The sequence below is a fragment of the Macrobrachium rosenbergii genome, chromosome 16, assembly GCF_040412425.1.
Source record: "Macrobrachium rosenbergii isolate ZJJX-2024 chromosome 16, ASM4041242v1, whole genome shotgun sequence".
Lineage (NCBI taxonomy): Eukaryota > Metazoa > Arthropoda > Malacostraca > Decapoda > Palaemonidae > Macrobrachium > Macrobrachium rosenbergii.
The window spans coordinates 9,613,941-9,630,909 of record NC_089756.1 but is presented as its reverse complement, the minus strand read 5'-3'; the positions used below and the strand labels follow the sequence as shown (position 1 = coordinate 9,630,909).

At 44.4% G+C, this 16,969-nt stretch overlaps 2 protein-coding genes across 3 annotated transcripts in view; one reads left to right on the top strand and one right to left on the bottom strand.

Annotated features, from left to right (window-relative positions):
• Window positions 1–5,520, bottom strand: part of Nprl3 (GATOR complex protein Nprl3) — a 104,602-nt gene extending 99,082 nt beyond the window's left edge. Inside the window, exon 1 of one of the 2 annotated variants that reach the window (XM_067118361.1) lies at window positions 5,160–5,520. In XM_067118361.1, the coding sequence (XP_066974462.1) occupies window positions 5,160–5,271 (112 nt within the window). In that variant the 5' untranslated portion in view covers window positions 5,272–5,520. The remainder of the gene's footprint in view (window positions 1–5,159) is intronic. The other variant, XM_067118362.1, reaches the window with a different exon arrangement.
• A 633-nt stretch (window positions 5,521–6,153) lies between these two features.
• LOC136847079 (transmembrane protein 231) overlaps window positions 6,154–16,969 on the top strand; it is a 37,777-nt gene continuing 26,961 nt past the window's right edge. Inside the window, exon 1 of the mRNA XM_067118360.1 lies at window positions 6,154–7,438. Within this exon, the coding sequence (XP_066974461.1) occupies window positions 7,300–7,438 (139 nt within the window). The 5' untranslated portion in view covers window positions 6,154–7,299. The remainder of the gene's footprint in view (window positions 7,439–16,969) is intronic.

Here is a 16,969-nt window from a genome sequence, read left to right as displayed (position 1 = left end):
TAATTACTGGGTAAGTTACTTATATAAAAATATTAAAATACTCAAGTATAAGCATTTTTAGAGGTTTTTTTGTGTTTAAACTGTCAAAATAAGCAGTTCTAAGTGCTTTTAGAGGGGTTTTAAGTATTCACGGATTTTAGCTATTCGCGGTACGCATCCCCCAGAATACAGGAGGTTTACTGTACCTTGGATCCATTTTATGCAGCTGGCGTGGTGTTGGGGGAGGAAATGTAGAAAGCAACCTCCTTTCTTTTATCTCTTCGTCTTGCATAGGGTGTTGAGCCATAGGGAAGCCTGGGAGTACTGTGTACTTGGAGCACACCCAGTCCTTTAGTTTTAATGGTTGTGTATTGGTGTTTTTAATATGTAATTAGTGGTTTGTGGTGATTGTATTTTTCGCTCTGGTTATTTTGTATGGTACTGCACCCTGGGAAGGGGCATCTTGTATTCATTGCTAGCCTTTGGAACTGGTCCAACGCTGCAAAGCACCCACTGTAGTAGTAGGCTCTCCAGGCTAAGTCACCTTGCCTCTACAAGATAGATGAGTGCCAACCAGAGGCAGTGTCTACCTGAAGCAGCTCTCTTATCAGGTAAGGATCAACAAACACTGATTCAATGTTACCAATCTTCTATTCTCGAATTCATTACCATTAATGATGTTTTAGGGTAGATATGTCCAACATTCCCACCTCCATTCAATGTGGCAATCAGCTATGTAATTACTGGGTCAGTTACTTGTATAAAAATGACATTTTTATAATAAAATAAAGTTTTATATATACTTACCCAGTAATTACATGATCGCAGCCCACCCACCTCCCCTCGCTTGGACATAAGGGCATAAACAAACTGATGCTCTCTGCTAAGTTGTTCCTCTTCTTTGCCCAAAAGTGGGTGGGGAATGTCACCAAACCCAAAACAAACTGGTGTGAACCGCGATTTTCAAAGTTTTAAGCTGCCGATAGTAGAAACCAATAGCTATGTAATTACTGGGTAAGTATATATAAGACTTTATTTTATTATAAAAATGTAATTTTTGCAACTTTTGCTACAATAGTGAAACTAGGTAAACTTGAATCAGACATAATAATAACCAAAGAACTGGAAAAAATTATCCTGAAAGCTATTAAAGTTTGAAAGCTACCCAAATAAGTGATAATACTTCACCGAAATCCAGCCATACAACCAAAAATCAGTAAACAAAAGCTGCAGCAAACCCCTGACGTTACTCGAGAGCTGGCAGAAACAGAATGAGGTTTTCTGCTAAGTTGTTTCAAGTATTCTCGTTAGTGGGCGAGGCTTGTCACCTACATTAAACTATGGAAGTGCTACAGCGATTTTTTAAATAAAGGCTGCTGCATGAGTTAGAAACTATGGCTATGTAATTTCTTGGTAAGCTACTTATATGAAAACAAAATTTGTACTTTTCTTGCTGCTTATTTTACTACATTCATGTTTGTGAAATTCACTTGGTTTTGTTCCTGTCCCACCCCCTTAAAATTCCACTTTCTGACCAGGTCTCCCCATAACTGTTATATACAGAGGATGGGAAAACTTAAAAACAAGTAAGGGTCAGATATGCACAAAACAAGATATCATACGAGAAAAATACTTAGTGGAGACTTAAAGTAGTCTATCATGGTACAGTATTACCACCAATATTTTCAATAGATAGGAATATCAGGTATCATAAGCCTTTACCACAGGGACCAAATTTACCAACTGGGATAGTATGCAGATGGAGTAATCATGACCTATTTGGGGGGGTTCACCTCCCCAGCTCGCTAAGGACATGGCTTACAAGGTTTGATTTGGTAAAAGTAAGGGTAAAACTGAAGACTACTACCGTACCCCTCTAGGTTTAGTAACTACCAGTTTAATAGAAAATTGGCAACATGTTTAGTACCAACCACTTGGGGATGAAAGTAAAACAATAAAAAAAAAGACAGTGGATATCATAAACATAAATTAAACACATAAACATTAACAAAAACATCAAGAAATGTTGGTAAATATTGCGGTCAGTGACCAGGAAGAGCCAGGCCTCGGTAAGTCTTCAGTTTTACAAAAGTAAGTATGGTTAGGTTGTATTACCTCTAAAATGTCTACTACAGTTAATGGGTAGCCCAGGCCAGACCACTTGACACCTCCATCTACCTTGGTTCTGCCTATTGAAGGATAGCCTAAGCTATACTACACTAGACATCTCCATTCCCTAGCCTACATACCCTAAGACAAGCCTAGGCTACTAAAAACATTACTGATTTAGGGGGGGGTGGATGCAGAATCTATGGGAGATGAGTAGGCGTGAGAAATCTGTGAAAATGGGTTAAACCTAACCTTTCCTAGAATGCTGTGTCCTGACCTACCAGACCCTATCTTCCTAACCTGACTCAGGGTGCAAGGCCCTGACTAGGCCAGAGGGTTTCATTCCCTGGACACCCCAAGGGTATTTCTAAGTAAGAGCTCTGCATGGACTATTACCTAGGAAATTGCTGATGAAGGAGGTGGTGTTGTTTACTGTAGGTCAATTATTATTAACCACATATCTACCAAACATGGTTGGGGACCCTTTGGGAACGTGGGGTTCTGGAAATGTTTGCAGAAAGACCGGACTGCCATGTTGTTTTTATGGAATGGTTCATCAAAAGGCAAGTCATCAGGGAGCCATATGTTTAAGAGGGGGACTAGATAAGGAAACCTATTATAAAAGGAACTACCATATACTAACCTAACCTAACCTAGCAGGCATGTTACTTAGTTGGGGGGTGATGAAGGAAACTCCACTTTTTACCAAAAGCTCCCCTATAACACTGTGCAAGCACAATAGCATTCCAAGATGGCCAACGTACAACTTCAGAGGTTAATTACAGCCAAAAAACAAAAAATAGCGGTAAATTTTAAATAACCAACCAAAACACTACATGAAAAATTGATTTCCAAAGCAAGACCCGATAAGGAGCTCTTGCTTAGTACCACTGAATATCAGAAATAAATTGGCAGGACTAAATTTCCATTCAGACATGTGGTAAAAGTAAGGGTAAAACTGATGACTACTACTGTGCCCCTCTAAGTTCAGTCACTACTAGTCTAATACAAAATGGGTACCATGTTTCGTACCAACCCCCTGGGGATGAAAGTAAACAATAAACATAAACAAAACACATAAACAATAGCAAAAACATCAAGAAATATTGGTAAATATTGCAGTCGGTGACCAGTAGGAGCCAGGCCTCGGTAATAGTCTTTAGTTTTACCAAAGTAAGTATGGTTAGGTTGTATTCCCTTTGAAATGTCTACTACAGTTAATGGGTAGCCCAGGCCAGACTACTTGACACCTCCATCTACCTTGGTTCTGCCTACTGAAGAATAGCCTTAGCTATACTACACTAGACATCTCCATTCCCTAGCCTACATACTCTAAGACAAGCCTAGGCTACTAATACATTACTGATTTAGGGGGAGCAGATGCAGAATAGGAATGAGAAATCCGACTGTGAAAACGAGTTAAACCTAACCTTTCCTAGAATGCTGTGTCCTGACCTACCAGACCTTACCTTCCTAACCTGACTTAGGGTTCAAGGCCCTGACATGGCCAGAGGGTTTCATCCCCTTGGACACCCCCAAGGGTATTTCTAAGCAAGTGCTCTGCACAGACTATTACCTTGGAAATTGATTTTTCCTACCCTTTTAGTGTTGCTGATGAAGGAGGTGGTGTTGTTTATTGTCAGTCAATTATTATTAACCACATATCTACCCAACACAGTTGGGGACCCTTTGGGAATGTGGGGTTTTCAAAACATTGGCAGAAAGATTGGACCGCCACACTGTTGTGTAATGGTACTGCGAATGCACAAGCCATCAAGGAGCCATATGTTTAAAAAGGGATTGGATAAGGAAACCTATTATAACAGGAACTACTGTATACTAACCTAACATATCCTAACCTAACCTAACCCAAACAAGCAGGCATGTAACTTAGTCAGGGGGTGGTGATGGAAACACCACTTTTTACCAAAAGCTCCCCTATAACACTGCACATGCACAATAGCATTCCCAAGATGGCCAGCGTACAACTTCTGAGGTTAATTACAGGTTAATTACAGTCAACCGAGAAAAAATAACAGTAAATTCTTAATAAGCAACCAAAATACTATAGGAAAATTCAATGTCCAAAGTAACACCCAAAGCAGAGCTCTTGCTTAGCTCTACCCCACAAGTAGCCTACCACTGAGTATCGGAAACAGATTAGCGGGGCTAAATTTCCATTCGGACATGTGGTCTGGCACTGACTATGACCTAATCAAAACAACCTTAAACTAACTTTGACTAAAGTGCCCTGCCCTGACCTAACCAGAACTTACCTTGGTAGAACTAGGCTAAGCAAGAGCTCCGCATAGGGTATTACATTGGAAATTGATCTTTCCTATAGTATTTTGGTGCTTATTAAGTATTGACCAGTATTTTTGTTGGTCAACTGTAATTAACCCATAATTAACCTCAGAAGTTATAGGGGAGCTTTTGGTATAAAGTGGAGTTTCCTTCAATGGGGGGTTTAGGGGATGGAGTCCCTGACTAAGTAACATGGCCTGCTAGGTTAGGTTAGGTTAGGGTATGTTAGGTTAGTACAGTTCCTTTTATAATAGGTTTCCTTAGCCAGTCCCTTCTTAAACATACGCTATGGCTTCCTGATGACTTACACATGTGCAGAACCATTCCATTGACAACATGGTGGTTCGGCCTTTCTCCCAGTGTTTCCAAAACCCCGTGTTCCTAAAGAGTTCCCAACCATGTTGGGTAGATATGAGGTTAATAAGAATTGGCCAACAATAAACAACACTACCTCCCTCATCAGCAACACTAAAAGTTAGTAAAAATCAATTTCCAAGGTAACAGTCCGTGCAGAGCTCTTACTTAGAAATACCCTTTCCTTCCCAACCCGACTTGGGTGCCGTGCCCTGACCTGACCAGGAGGTTACGGCCCCCCTAAGTAACACTAAACACTGAGCGCAAAGGACTGGCCTAGGATACCCCTTTGCGTTTGTATGTTCAAATTACCAATGCCTACCCGTGATTCCCTACTCTGCATACTACTATTTTTTGTGTCGTGGTGATGGTAACCCACAGGACTAGTAATTACGTAGGGATTTTCCACTTACTTTTCGATTTAGTTTCCAAGGCAGCTTCGCCCGAAAATGGATAACGAAACAGTAGCCTGTCTCCTCTGCTTCCATTTTTCACCAAGATGATCCCTAACGGGTTAACATCCATACTCTCTTCATAAGCTTGGCCTACTAGGCTGTGCTAAGTACAACAACAAAGCTGTAAATATGACTAGTAAGGACAAACGTTTAGGGTTTTAACGACATATTCACATATGTCACTGAAGCAACGAAGGCCTAAGCTGACAAAACCAATCTTCTTCTTCTTGGAAGTGAGGGAAAGATTGATAAAATGTAAACAAAATACTGTTACGGAGGCTTGTCCCTGTTTACCATTTCAATTTCTCTTCTTTGATACATGGATCATTCGAATTCTGGTTAACTTTAAGAAATAGTTCAAGTTTTGTTTGATAACTGAGAAACAGGATTGCATTTTTTTACAAGTAGAATGTACAAAATAAGGTTGAAATTCAAGACAACTACTGATAAGAATAGCAATAGTTAACATATACTACATTAAAGGCGAACACTGCAACTGATTGTAGCTTGTGGTAAAGAAAATATTGTCCAATATGAATTAACATTTTGTATCAGGTCTTTCCATAAAATATAATGAGTGCAAAAAATGGAACACTAGCAGCTTTAAGACTGGCTTACAATTCTTTATGATTTGTAAGCCATATCTTAGATTTATACTTATGTATTTAGCATATACATACATACAAACATACATAAACACACACGCATATATATATATATATATATATATATATATATATATATATATATATATATATATATATATATATATATATATATATATATATATATGCATGCGTGTGTGTGTTTTATGCATGTTTGTATGTATATACATACATACAAACATACATGTGTGTGTGTGTGTGTGTGTGTGTGTGTGTGTGTGTGTGTGTGTGTGTGTGTGTGTGTGTGTTCACAACTAATGGATACTAATGTTAGCCTGGATTACTTGATCTGTGACTGTGTGGAAAAGTGGCAGACATCCATTTCACAGGAATGGTGCTTCATTAGTGGTTTATTGTAAGCAAAGAATACAACAGCTGTCAGGAGACCAACGTTTGAATTAGCTGAACACCAAAAAAAAAAAAAATTTACAAATATATGCCACTGATATGACAAATAACATTTATGCATTTGGCAATTGGGGACAAGAAGTACTGTTAGCTTGATAGGTAAGCCGTCATTGTAAACACGGGTACTCTTAACAGGAAGGAAAGAGCATAGGAAAATAAAGACTCGATATGCTTATATACTTAAGTGATCATACATTTTGCATTTTATGGTCCAAAGGAAAATTGGTAGTCGGAAGAAATTTAGCTACAATGGAAAACTGGCAACGTCAGAGAGACCACCTTAACGGACTATTTATAGTCTGGCAAGGCTATCGTGCTTAGAGTTAAGATTGGCCAATATGTACACGAAATACCAGATAATCCTTGAAAAATCTTTAAATTAAACGAGAATATTTAAAGGTATATATGCTGAAGGAGATTATAAAAAGAAAACAGCATTTTAGGTATAGAATCAAGAGTATGTGTTTATGCAGTTAAAATAAAATAAATGAAAATAATAAAAGAATGGTATTTTGGAAAGTTGATAGCAACGTTAGGTTTGGAAGTTAAGGACAGCAGGTTCCTTAAGCATATATTTCTTTTTCACAACAATGCTTACAGTGGTGAAAATAGACTTAATTTCTTACGCCACTTCCACGCAGGTCAAAATAATTTTTTTCAACGATATTACATAACGACATAATGTATATGGACCAATGGAAAATATATCATAGCCAGAAGTTTTAAGCAACGGAGAGCCTAACAGAGAGCAATTAATCTTAGATTTGAAACAAAATTGAACTGATGGAAACTCACAGACTGTCTTAGGTAAGACAAAGAGCCGTTATAGGGAAACACTGTAATGTTCCACCTACTACTATAAAACTCGAAAAATAACAAACCCGCGTACTTGTCAGTTGTAGCTGTCAAAATTCCACTGCAATGCAGTCATAAACATTTGTAGATCATCTGAAGTATATATCACAAAAGTATTGTTCAGCTGAAATCAGATTATTTCCTAATGTTTTGTGTGGTTAAGAGGAAAAATGGCTGTAATAAATGTTTACAAAAAAAATGAGACCGTTGTCCACAAGTCATATATTTGTTCTAAGGCATCGTTAGTGATAATTATCACCTTCGCCACGGCAGTTCTGGTTCCACTGGTTGCTGTCTTTCGAAGTCATGGTATGACATTTTCGTTTTTAATATTGTTTTTGTTGTTCTGAAATGGAACAGTAGCTAGCCATCAATCTGGAAAGTTACTGGGATAGGCACCGCAAGAAGCCTAGGAATTCGGCTAGGATAGGCTAGTTGTCCTATGTTAGGCTTGACTTATATTAGGTTAGGAGGTAATCCTACAGCTTAGGGGTCCAAATTCACTGCTCTCGTGTGTGTATTTAAGTTTTCTTTCCTATTTTCAATTTCTTTCGACACCTGCTGTAAAGACGTCAAGACGTCTCTTCATATTTGCATCAATCACGTCATGCATTGCATTTCTTAATGTGTCAAGACTCTCATCTAAATAGTCATGTGTAGAATTTTCTAGCCTTTCTGCCGATATGTATTTCATCATTGTACATTTATTCTGTCTCTCAAAATTGCCATTTGTTTGTCTGTCAACAAACACAAATTGCTCAGTGTGGGGGTCACGGCGATCGGAGTTCGGGCACCACGTTTCTGTCCGCACTCTGCCATGTGTACCTGCGCTCAGGTATTAAACAATTTAATACCCAGTTGACCTTTCTTGTCCTCACAACTGGTGACCTGAGGAGTGACAGTAAACACAGCGGTTTTGGCTCCACCATTAACAGACTCGCTACAGCTGCTTTACCTTCAAAGAGCCTTTAATGGAACCACATGGTGACAAAAGTCTAGGCCTCTGAAAGCTCCTCCCTTGGAGACCACCCACGCCATTAACGGACTAATTACGGCATACCCCTTCAGGTACGTTCTGGTGTGCTCAAACGGTTTGGCCCCGCCATTTACAATTTACGTCGACCGTACTCAGAAGTCATTAAAGGAACCACACGGCGTATAGTTTTGACTTCTGATGAGCCCCAAACATCATTAACGGACTAAATACAGCGCATGCTTTGCGTTTTGGTATGAGGAAGAATATCAGACACTGAGGTAGAAAGTCATTCCGAGGACGCACAGATCCTCTGCATCCCTGTCTCACCTTCAAAGGCAGCAATAAGCCAGGCGATAAAACTCCCTCTGTTCTCGAGACAAAACACTGCATCCTGGTTTCTGTAGGCAGATGTCCATTTCCAGGTGGCGAAATTTACAGACGAGGAGACCAAGGCAGACGTAACCATGACAACGCTTCCGGGGGAGGTCTTCAACAAAATCACCCCATGGTTGGACTCCCAGCTAGGCAGTTTTGAGAGACATAATAAATGTACAATGATGAAATACATATCAGCAGAAAGTCCAGAAAATTCTACACATGACTATTTACATGAGAGTCTTGACATATTAAGAAATGTAATGCATAACGTGATTGATGTGAAAATGAAGAGACGTCTGACATCTTTACGAGTACTGCCCCCCCCCACGACAATAATTACAAAAGTAATGATTGGAAGACATCTGAAAAAAAAATCAATCACGGAATCGCTTTGGGAGCAGGAGCCGGCCCCGAGTTCTTGATACCTACGGACGTGGGGCAGCTTCGACTGCTGAATTGCCCAGCGGCTTAGCTGAGTGGATGACTTCCTTAGTGCGGCCCTTGGGACGTCCTTGACCCCATTTCGGGATGGTGACGGGATCGTCTGTGGCCACGTTTTGTGGAGGAATTCTGGGGCGGCTGCCGGTTTCCTCCCGAGTTTTGCTTTCTAACAGGAAAGCTGGTTTCAGCTGGTTGACAGAAACCCAGTCTTCACGCCCATGGACATTGACGAGATAGGCCTTGGATGATCTGCTGACGACATGGTATGGGCCCCTGTACGGTCTGGTCAAGGGTGGGCGGTGGGCGTCGATCCTGATGAAGACATGGGTGCAGGTATCCAGAATCCCAGGGCTGTAGATGTAGGTCCTGTCAGTGAAAGTCTTTCGGCAGGGCGCGAACTTCTGTGCCACTTCCCTCAGCCTTGGAAGGGAGGTATCAGTGTCGTCCGGCACCGTGGGGAAGAAATCTCCTGGAATGGCTAGTGTTTCATCATAGACTCTCTGTGGGAGATACGTCACCGTCTGCCCCCGGTGCGGTGCGGAGACCCAGCAGGACCCAGGGGAGCTGGGCCTTCCAATTGTTCTCGCTACAGCGCATTCGACAGGGAGCTGCTGGCAATCTACCAAGCTGTGCGGCACTTGAAGTACCTCGTGGACGGCACCCCTTTTACCATCCTCACAGATCACAAGCCTTTAGTACATGTGTTCACAAAGGTGGGAGACGCATGGTCTGCAAGGCAGCAGCGGCACTTGGCTGCTATCTCCGAGTTCGGCTGCACCATTAGCTGCGTCCCCGGCAGGAAGAACCCAGTAGCCGACGCCCTATCAAGGGTCAAGATAAATTCCGTCCACCTTGGCATAGACTACGAGGACCTGGCGAAGGAACAGGCCGCAGACCCAGAAACAGCAGCCTACCGCACGGCACTCACCGCACTGAAATGGGAAGACGTGCACGTCTCTTCATTTTCGCATCAGTCACGTCATGCATTGCATTTCGTAATATGTCAAGACTCTTATGTAATCATGTGTCGAATTTTCTGGCCTTTCTGCCGATATGTATTTCATCATTGTACATTTATCATGCCTCTCAAAATTGCCATTTGTTTGTCTGTCAACATAAACAAATTGCTCAGAGTGCGGGTCATGGCGATCGGAGGTCGGGCACCATGTTTCCATCCGCACTCTGCCATTTATACCTGTGCTCAGGTAATAAACAATTTAATACCCAGTTGACCTTTCTTGTTCTCACACTGCAAATAGAAGGACTGTATAGGCTATGAGCTAAAGCTCTGCACCTCATGCAAATAGTGTAGTGTGCCTACAACTGTGTTTGTGGGGTGACCACTTTGGAACCAGATAGGAAACTGGCATGGTCTCTTGTTTTTCAGCAGCCACTTTTTGATAAATCTGAAAAAATGAGCCATTTATCTGCCTACAGAAGCAGAGATTTATGCTTTTCCCAAAATTCTATGGGTCCGTATCCCCCAAGACATTTTTTTGTTTATTTACATTCCCCCTTTATTCCCTTTGTTTTTTTTACAATCTCTGCTCCTGTAAGCAGATAAACTGCTCATTTTTCATTGTTTTCCATGATTCAATAAATATTTGATAAGTCTGTGTCCTGATAATGATTTTCTGTAATTCTGTGAATTTGGACCCCTAAACTGTAGGATTACTGGTTAGGATTAGTTCTAACTTAGCTTACTAGGATAGGCCTAGCTGAAGATGTTCAAACAAAGAAGGGGCCAGTGAATGATCTCAGGGGCGTAGGCTCAAAAAAAAAAAAAAAAAGAAGTCAAAATTGAAGGAAACATACCTTTGTTCCTACATGTATACAAACCCTTGGTCTTTACATAAGGAATTACCTTCAGTGCAAGCTGAAGCAGGTATTCTACACAAGGTTGTTTGGAAGTTAAACTGCTGGTGGGAGGGGCGAGGGGTATCCTCACCACCTCCCTCCGCTAAGTGATGTGTCCACTTACCTAATAGCCTCGATCAGAGTTGGACGTGTCTCTCCTCCTCTTTCCAATGTTCACCGGTTATTCTATGCGTGCTTCAGCTCTGATTTCCCCCTTCCAGTTGTTTCTGTTGTGATTGTGTGGTTTTGTGTATATATTCTTGGTTATATTCTTGCTTATATTCTTGGAACATGTCTAGCCAAATGCAAGAATCTTTTAAGCCTAAGATGTCTCAAAGACTTTTCCCTGGGGTGGGGAAGCGGTGTAACTGCCTCCTTTCCCCCTTTGATGTAGACCCACATACAGTTTGCACTAAGTGTTGAGTATGTTCCATTACTGACCCTTGTGATGAGTGTCGTAATTGGTCCCCGGAGCAGTGGATGCCTTTTGCTGGGAAGAGGAAATCCAAGAAGAGGGCTTCCTGCCCATCCTTGGAGGGTGTATTCTCCTCCAGTGATACTGGGTAGTTCCCTCTCTCTTCCCATGTGACTACCTCTTGCTGCTACCTCTTTCAAGGGAGAGGTCACTCTCCCGTGTTCTCCTGTTGCTTCGTCAATAGGAAGTTCTCATGGGAGGGTGGGGGCCTCTTACGATATCTTGTGGGCTTCCTCTGTTTGGTCAAAGGGGGAGCAATCCTTCTAAGAGCAAAGGGAGGCAATCCCTTTAAACCCATCTTTTTCAGGTCTAGGAGAGATCAAGAAGACTTTGAGGACCTTAGGGACCTTTGGCCCTCCCTAGGCCATCCCAGGGAGTCCTCAGTGAGGGGTTTATTTGCACACCTTAGTGCCACCAAGTTACCTCCTGCCACCACTGCATCAGTAACTGGGACTTCGGTTGCAGTTACAGAGTCGACAGGAACCACGCCTACGGTCACGGATCCCCCAGTTGTTCACCCAATCCCTTCGACTTTCAAACTCCCTGTGATGTCTTCCTACTCCAGAAATCTTTTCCTGGAAGCACTGTTGAAGAGGTACAAGTGTGACTACAAGAGGAAGTCGAGGAAGAGGTTCTGTTCACTTTCGTCGTCTTCATCAGTATCTTCTTCTTCGCCACCTGCCTTCACCTCCTCCTCTGCTCCTTCTAAAGGTTGCTTCTCCTGATCGTAAGAAGGCTTGTAGGCCCTCTCACAGCAGTCTTCTTCCACGGAAGAAGCATTGGGATCTCTCACTGGCTCTCCATTGTCTCTGGACAGGAACCCGTGTTGTGGGTCTCCTCAGATACATGCGGCGTGGAAGCAACGGGTGCTTGGGTGAGCCACAATGTGGCTTCTATGAGCTGAGTCCTTGTACATGTGTCCCCCATGTCCACCAACATCCAAGGCATGGATACCAGACATTGGAAGTCTCCCAAGTCTAGTAAAGAACCTTCTGCTGCATAGGGCTCCAAGGATTCGACCTGGAAACTCATCCTTCTCTCAGAGCCCCGCATAACAGTGTCATCTGTTGCACACCCCTGTGACTTGGATGCCCCGTGTGTACAGGTCTCCCTGACCTGTGCCACCCAAGGTTCTTTTGCCTGGGGTCCAACAGACCTGCTGGCTACGGTAAGTGTTCAAGGTCCACAGACCAGTGTGAGCGTGCAGTGTGCAGACTCTGCCCCACCCTCTGCAAGTTCTATGACCTGAGGCACGGCTTCCCCGAGTCACGTCACGGTTAATTGAAGGACAAGGTCCCGAGACGATGATGCTGACCTCCAAGTACGCTCACCTGAGAAAGCATGGGTGAGGTCCCCCATTCAGTCTTCTTCACATATAGAGGCCACAGCCTCAAAGAGGATTCCAGCACGTTGTTGGGACAGCCCACGTTCTTGCCCATGTGTGCGTGATCGCTCTCCCAGGGGCAGCCCTGCTCATGTAGACCTACTCCCCTTGGGATAGCTTCTGGGTACATTTGTGGGAGCATGTTCGCTCTCCCAGGGACTAACCCCATTCACATTCGCGTAATGGGATTCATTCTCCCAGACCCGTGCAGTGGTTGACAACCGTTCATAGCCTTCCTCTTCTGCCAAGACCTCGACCTCTGGCAGGTCCATGAAGGGTGCTAGGCCCCTCTCACCTGTTCCTTCAACCCCCCTGGGTATATACTCGGAGTTGTGTGATGGACAGGACTCTGGTTGTTAATCAGGAAGTATCTTCCCATCACAGCCCTTCCACATGAACTTACACCCCCCCGGTTTGGTCCTAGGATCGGAACTGATGTATGCTCGGGTGGCTGAGAGGTGACCAGGGGGTTCTGAGGCAGGTCTCTCCCCTGCAGAGAGAGTGGATCAGGAGGACCGCGACTTGGATGGGCCGGAAGGTCCTCTCCCCAGACAGGGACACCTCCGAACTATAGAGATCCTATGCTGAAATTGTTAAACTGATTCGTCAGTATGCACAACAAACTCGGGGAGGAGACCTCGGCTTCCGATGAGGTTTTTTCTTTGGGTCTCGAAGCGTTCATTGGAGTCTGTAAGGAATCATCACCTTCGTTGGAGTTGTCTTGGCCGAAGCTTTTCAAGTCTTTCATGGGTCAGGTGAGTTCTCTTGTCTCTGGGAAGGAAAACTCACTTTGGGCCAGCCACTTATTTAAGCTACTTTCTCCACCTCTCCCTCATCAGAACAAATTCTACAACCCAATTCTACAACTGCACAGGTTGACCTGGACCTAGTTCATCTTGGTCCAGGTCTGTCGTTGGAGCAGTTCCATGTGGAGGGCATCTCCCTCTCACATTAAGAGTCAGTGACGCTGGAATCGACTGCCATGGCAGCGTTCCAAGAAGTTCTCTTGGCTTGACCATTGGTCAGCCACCATGGCCATGGTCATCTCTTCCCCTTTGTCGCACAGCAACAAAGAGGCAGCAAGCCTTAATAGACTACGTGTCTGGAGGCAGGATGATTACCTACCTAGCCCACCAGACAGCTAACCTGTGGGAAAACTTGATGCTTAAGAGGAGAGGTGCAGTTCTCACCCAAGTCACCAAGTTCGTAGGTCCTGAGTCGGTTTTGACCTTGAGAAATGGACCATTGCTGGGTTCCACTTCTATCTTTGACAGGGAGCAAGTTGACGCTGCAGTGGATCTTCAGAGGGCAGATGATAATGACAGTCTCGTCCACCGTGCAGTGGCAAAGACCTCCGAGTCTTTGTGGGCCACTGGCCACTGCAGCCTGACCTTAGGTCAGGCTGTCACTTTCTCTACGGGTCCTAGGAAACCACAGATTCCTCAGGGCCCTTGTAGGAATAACCAGCATTCTTCAACCCCCTTCAAGAAGAGTGCACAACAGCCTCCCTTTCGGTCCTCTGCCCAGCCAGGGAGAGGAGGTATGGGTAAGAAGAAGGGAGGAGAATGCTAGGGGCAGCATTCCATCCCATATGCTGCCATTGGTAGGTGGGGTGCCGGTTTAGCCACTGGGCAACATGGAGTGGAGACCTGGGTAGTGAATGTCCTTCGGGTAGGCTATTTGCTTCTCTTTGGGTCTCCTCCCCCTCTCACCAACCTTCCGGTCCATCTACAAACGTATGTTCCCGGCTCGCCAAGGATATCATCCTTCGGGACAAGGTGAAGGCAATGCTAAAGAAAGGCATTGTGGAAGTCATGACAGATCAGTCTCCTGGCACTTACAGCAGGATCTTTCCTGTGGAGAAAGCATCAAGAGAATGGAGACCAATCATAAACCTGCCTGCCCTGAACTGATTCATTCACCAGACTCGGTTCAAGAAGGAAAGACACATTCGGTACTTACGGCCATCAAGGGGTCCGACTTCGTGCTCTTGGTGGATCTGCAGGGTGCGTATTTTTGGATACCCATCCATCAGTCCTCCCGCAAGTACCTCCTCTTCATCCTCGATGGGATGGTATACCAATTCAGGGCACTTTGTTTCAGGCTTTCAAGAGCGCTCCCCAGGTGTTCGTGTGAATGTTCACCCTTGTGTCGACCTGGGCCCATATGCACGAGATATGTCTTTTGAGGTATCTTGACATTTGGCTAGTCCTGGTGAACTCTCGTTCGAAGTTGCTCCAGGACAGATATCACCTTCTCGAGTTTTGTCGCAGATTAGGCATTATGATAAATTTCGAGAAGTCCGATCTCATACCCAAGCAGAGGATAATGTACCTGGGCATACTGATAGATATGGCAGCAGTAAGAATCTTTCCTTCAGATTCCCATATCAGCAGGTTGAGGGAGGCAGCACAATTGTTCCTGTCTCGACGGGAGCAACCAGCTCAGGTGTGGCAAGTTGTTCTCGGTCACCTGTTGTCCTTGGAAAAGCTGGTCCCTCATGGGCAGCTTCATCTTTGTTCCTTTCAGTGGAGAATGAAGGAGTTCTGGTCTCAAGCAAGGGACCCTCCGTCCCTTCTCATTCCTCTCTCGAGAGGAGTGAGACAGGATTTAGCCTGGTGGCTAGACGACAGGAACCTCGTAATAGGAGTGCAGCTACAGATTCCCCTTCCTGAGATGCTTCTGTTCTTGGACGCCGCGAGGAAGGGATGGGGCACACACCTGGAGGATGTTACTGATTTCGGGTGTGTGGAATCAGAACGACAAGCACTTCCATATCAATGTCCTAGAACTTAAGGCAGCCTTCTTGACTTTGCAAATGTTCCAGGATTGGGTGGTGGGGCACTCCGCGGTACTGATGAGCAACAATACCATGGTAGTGGCATATGTCAACAAGTAAGGGGGACTGGTGTCTCTTCAGCTTCATCAGTTGACGGTGCAGGTGCACAAGTGGGCAGTAGCACTCTCAGTGGAGTTGTCAGTCAGATACATTCCAGGCAAGAGAAATGCAGTGGCAGAGAAACTCAGTCATCAAGGTCAGGTGATAGGGACAGAATGGTCTCTACACCCAGTCATTTTGGAGAGATTGTTCGACCCTTGAGGACGTCCAGTGATAGACCTTTTTGCAACCCCGCACAACAGGAAAATGCCGATGTTCTGCTCGATCGTCCCAGACCCTTGAGTTGCAGTGGAGGATGCCTTTCAGCTCCTTTGGGAAAATCTCAACACGTGCACTCAGAATGACCTTGGTGGCTCCCAAATGGCCACATGCCGAATGGTACCCGGACCTGCTAGCTCTCCTATCCAAGGTGCCAAGAGAGATTCCTCCCTGGCACAACCTCCTTTGCCAACCCCACATAGAGAGGTTCCACCAATCCGTAGAGTCCTTATCACTTCACAGCTGGAGACTATCCAGCATCTTCTGTGAGCGAGAGGCTTTTCTCACCGAGCAGTGACACCGAGCAGTGACAGAGATGTCTGGATATCTTCGAAAATCCTCTACAGATGTCTATCAGGGGAAATGGGCCATCTTTTGTAGTTGGTGTCATGGAAGGGGTTTCTCTCCAGTCAGAGCAACTATTCAGCAGGTAGCGGACTTTCTTGTCTTCCTCTGCTGAGAGAAGCGTCTCTCTGTTTCAGCAGTTAAGGGATACAGGGCCACTCTGGGTCTAGTCTTACGCCTAAAGGGCATCAATCACTCTTCCTCTTGGGAGATCATGCTGATTAAAGCTTCGTAAAGTCTTGTCTTCCCAGAGAACTCAGGGCCCCTGAGTGGGATGTGACTCTCATTCTTTGGAGCCTGACCGATGCACCTTACAAGCCCTTACAAGAGTCATCAGACAGGGATCTGACTCTCAAGACTATTTTTGCTTGCCCTGGCATCGACAAAGAGAGTAAGCAAACTTCACGGTCTTTCTTGTACAGTAATGTTAAACACTCTAGGGGATGGGGATCTGCTTCTCTCAAATTTGTCCCGGAATTTGTAGCAAAGACTCAGAATCCATCAGTCCCTGACATTAGGTTCGAGTCCTTCATGATCCCCTCCCTAGAGGACTTTTTAGTGTAGGTAATGACCCAGATGAGATGCTACTTTGTCCAGTTAGAGTGCTGTGGTGCTACCTTAAGAGGACTCGACAGCTTAGGCCTAGGTGTCGATGACTCTTTGTTAGTAGTACTGGCAAGACCGAGAAAGGGGTGTCCAAGAGTGCAATCTCTTTCTGGCTTCATGAGACTATTAAACGAGCATACTTAACATCGAATGAAGAGGATTCAAGTATGTTCCAGCCTAGAGCCCACAAAGTCAGGGGCATTGCTCCATCCCTCACATTC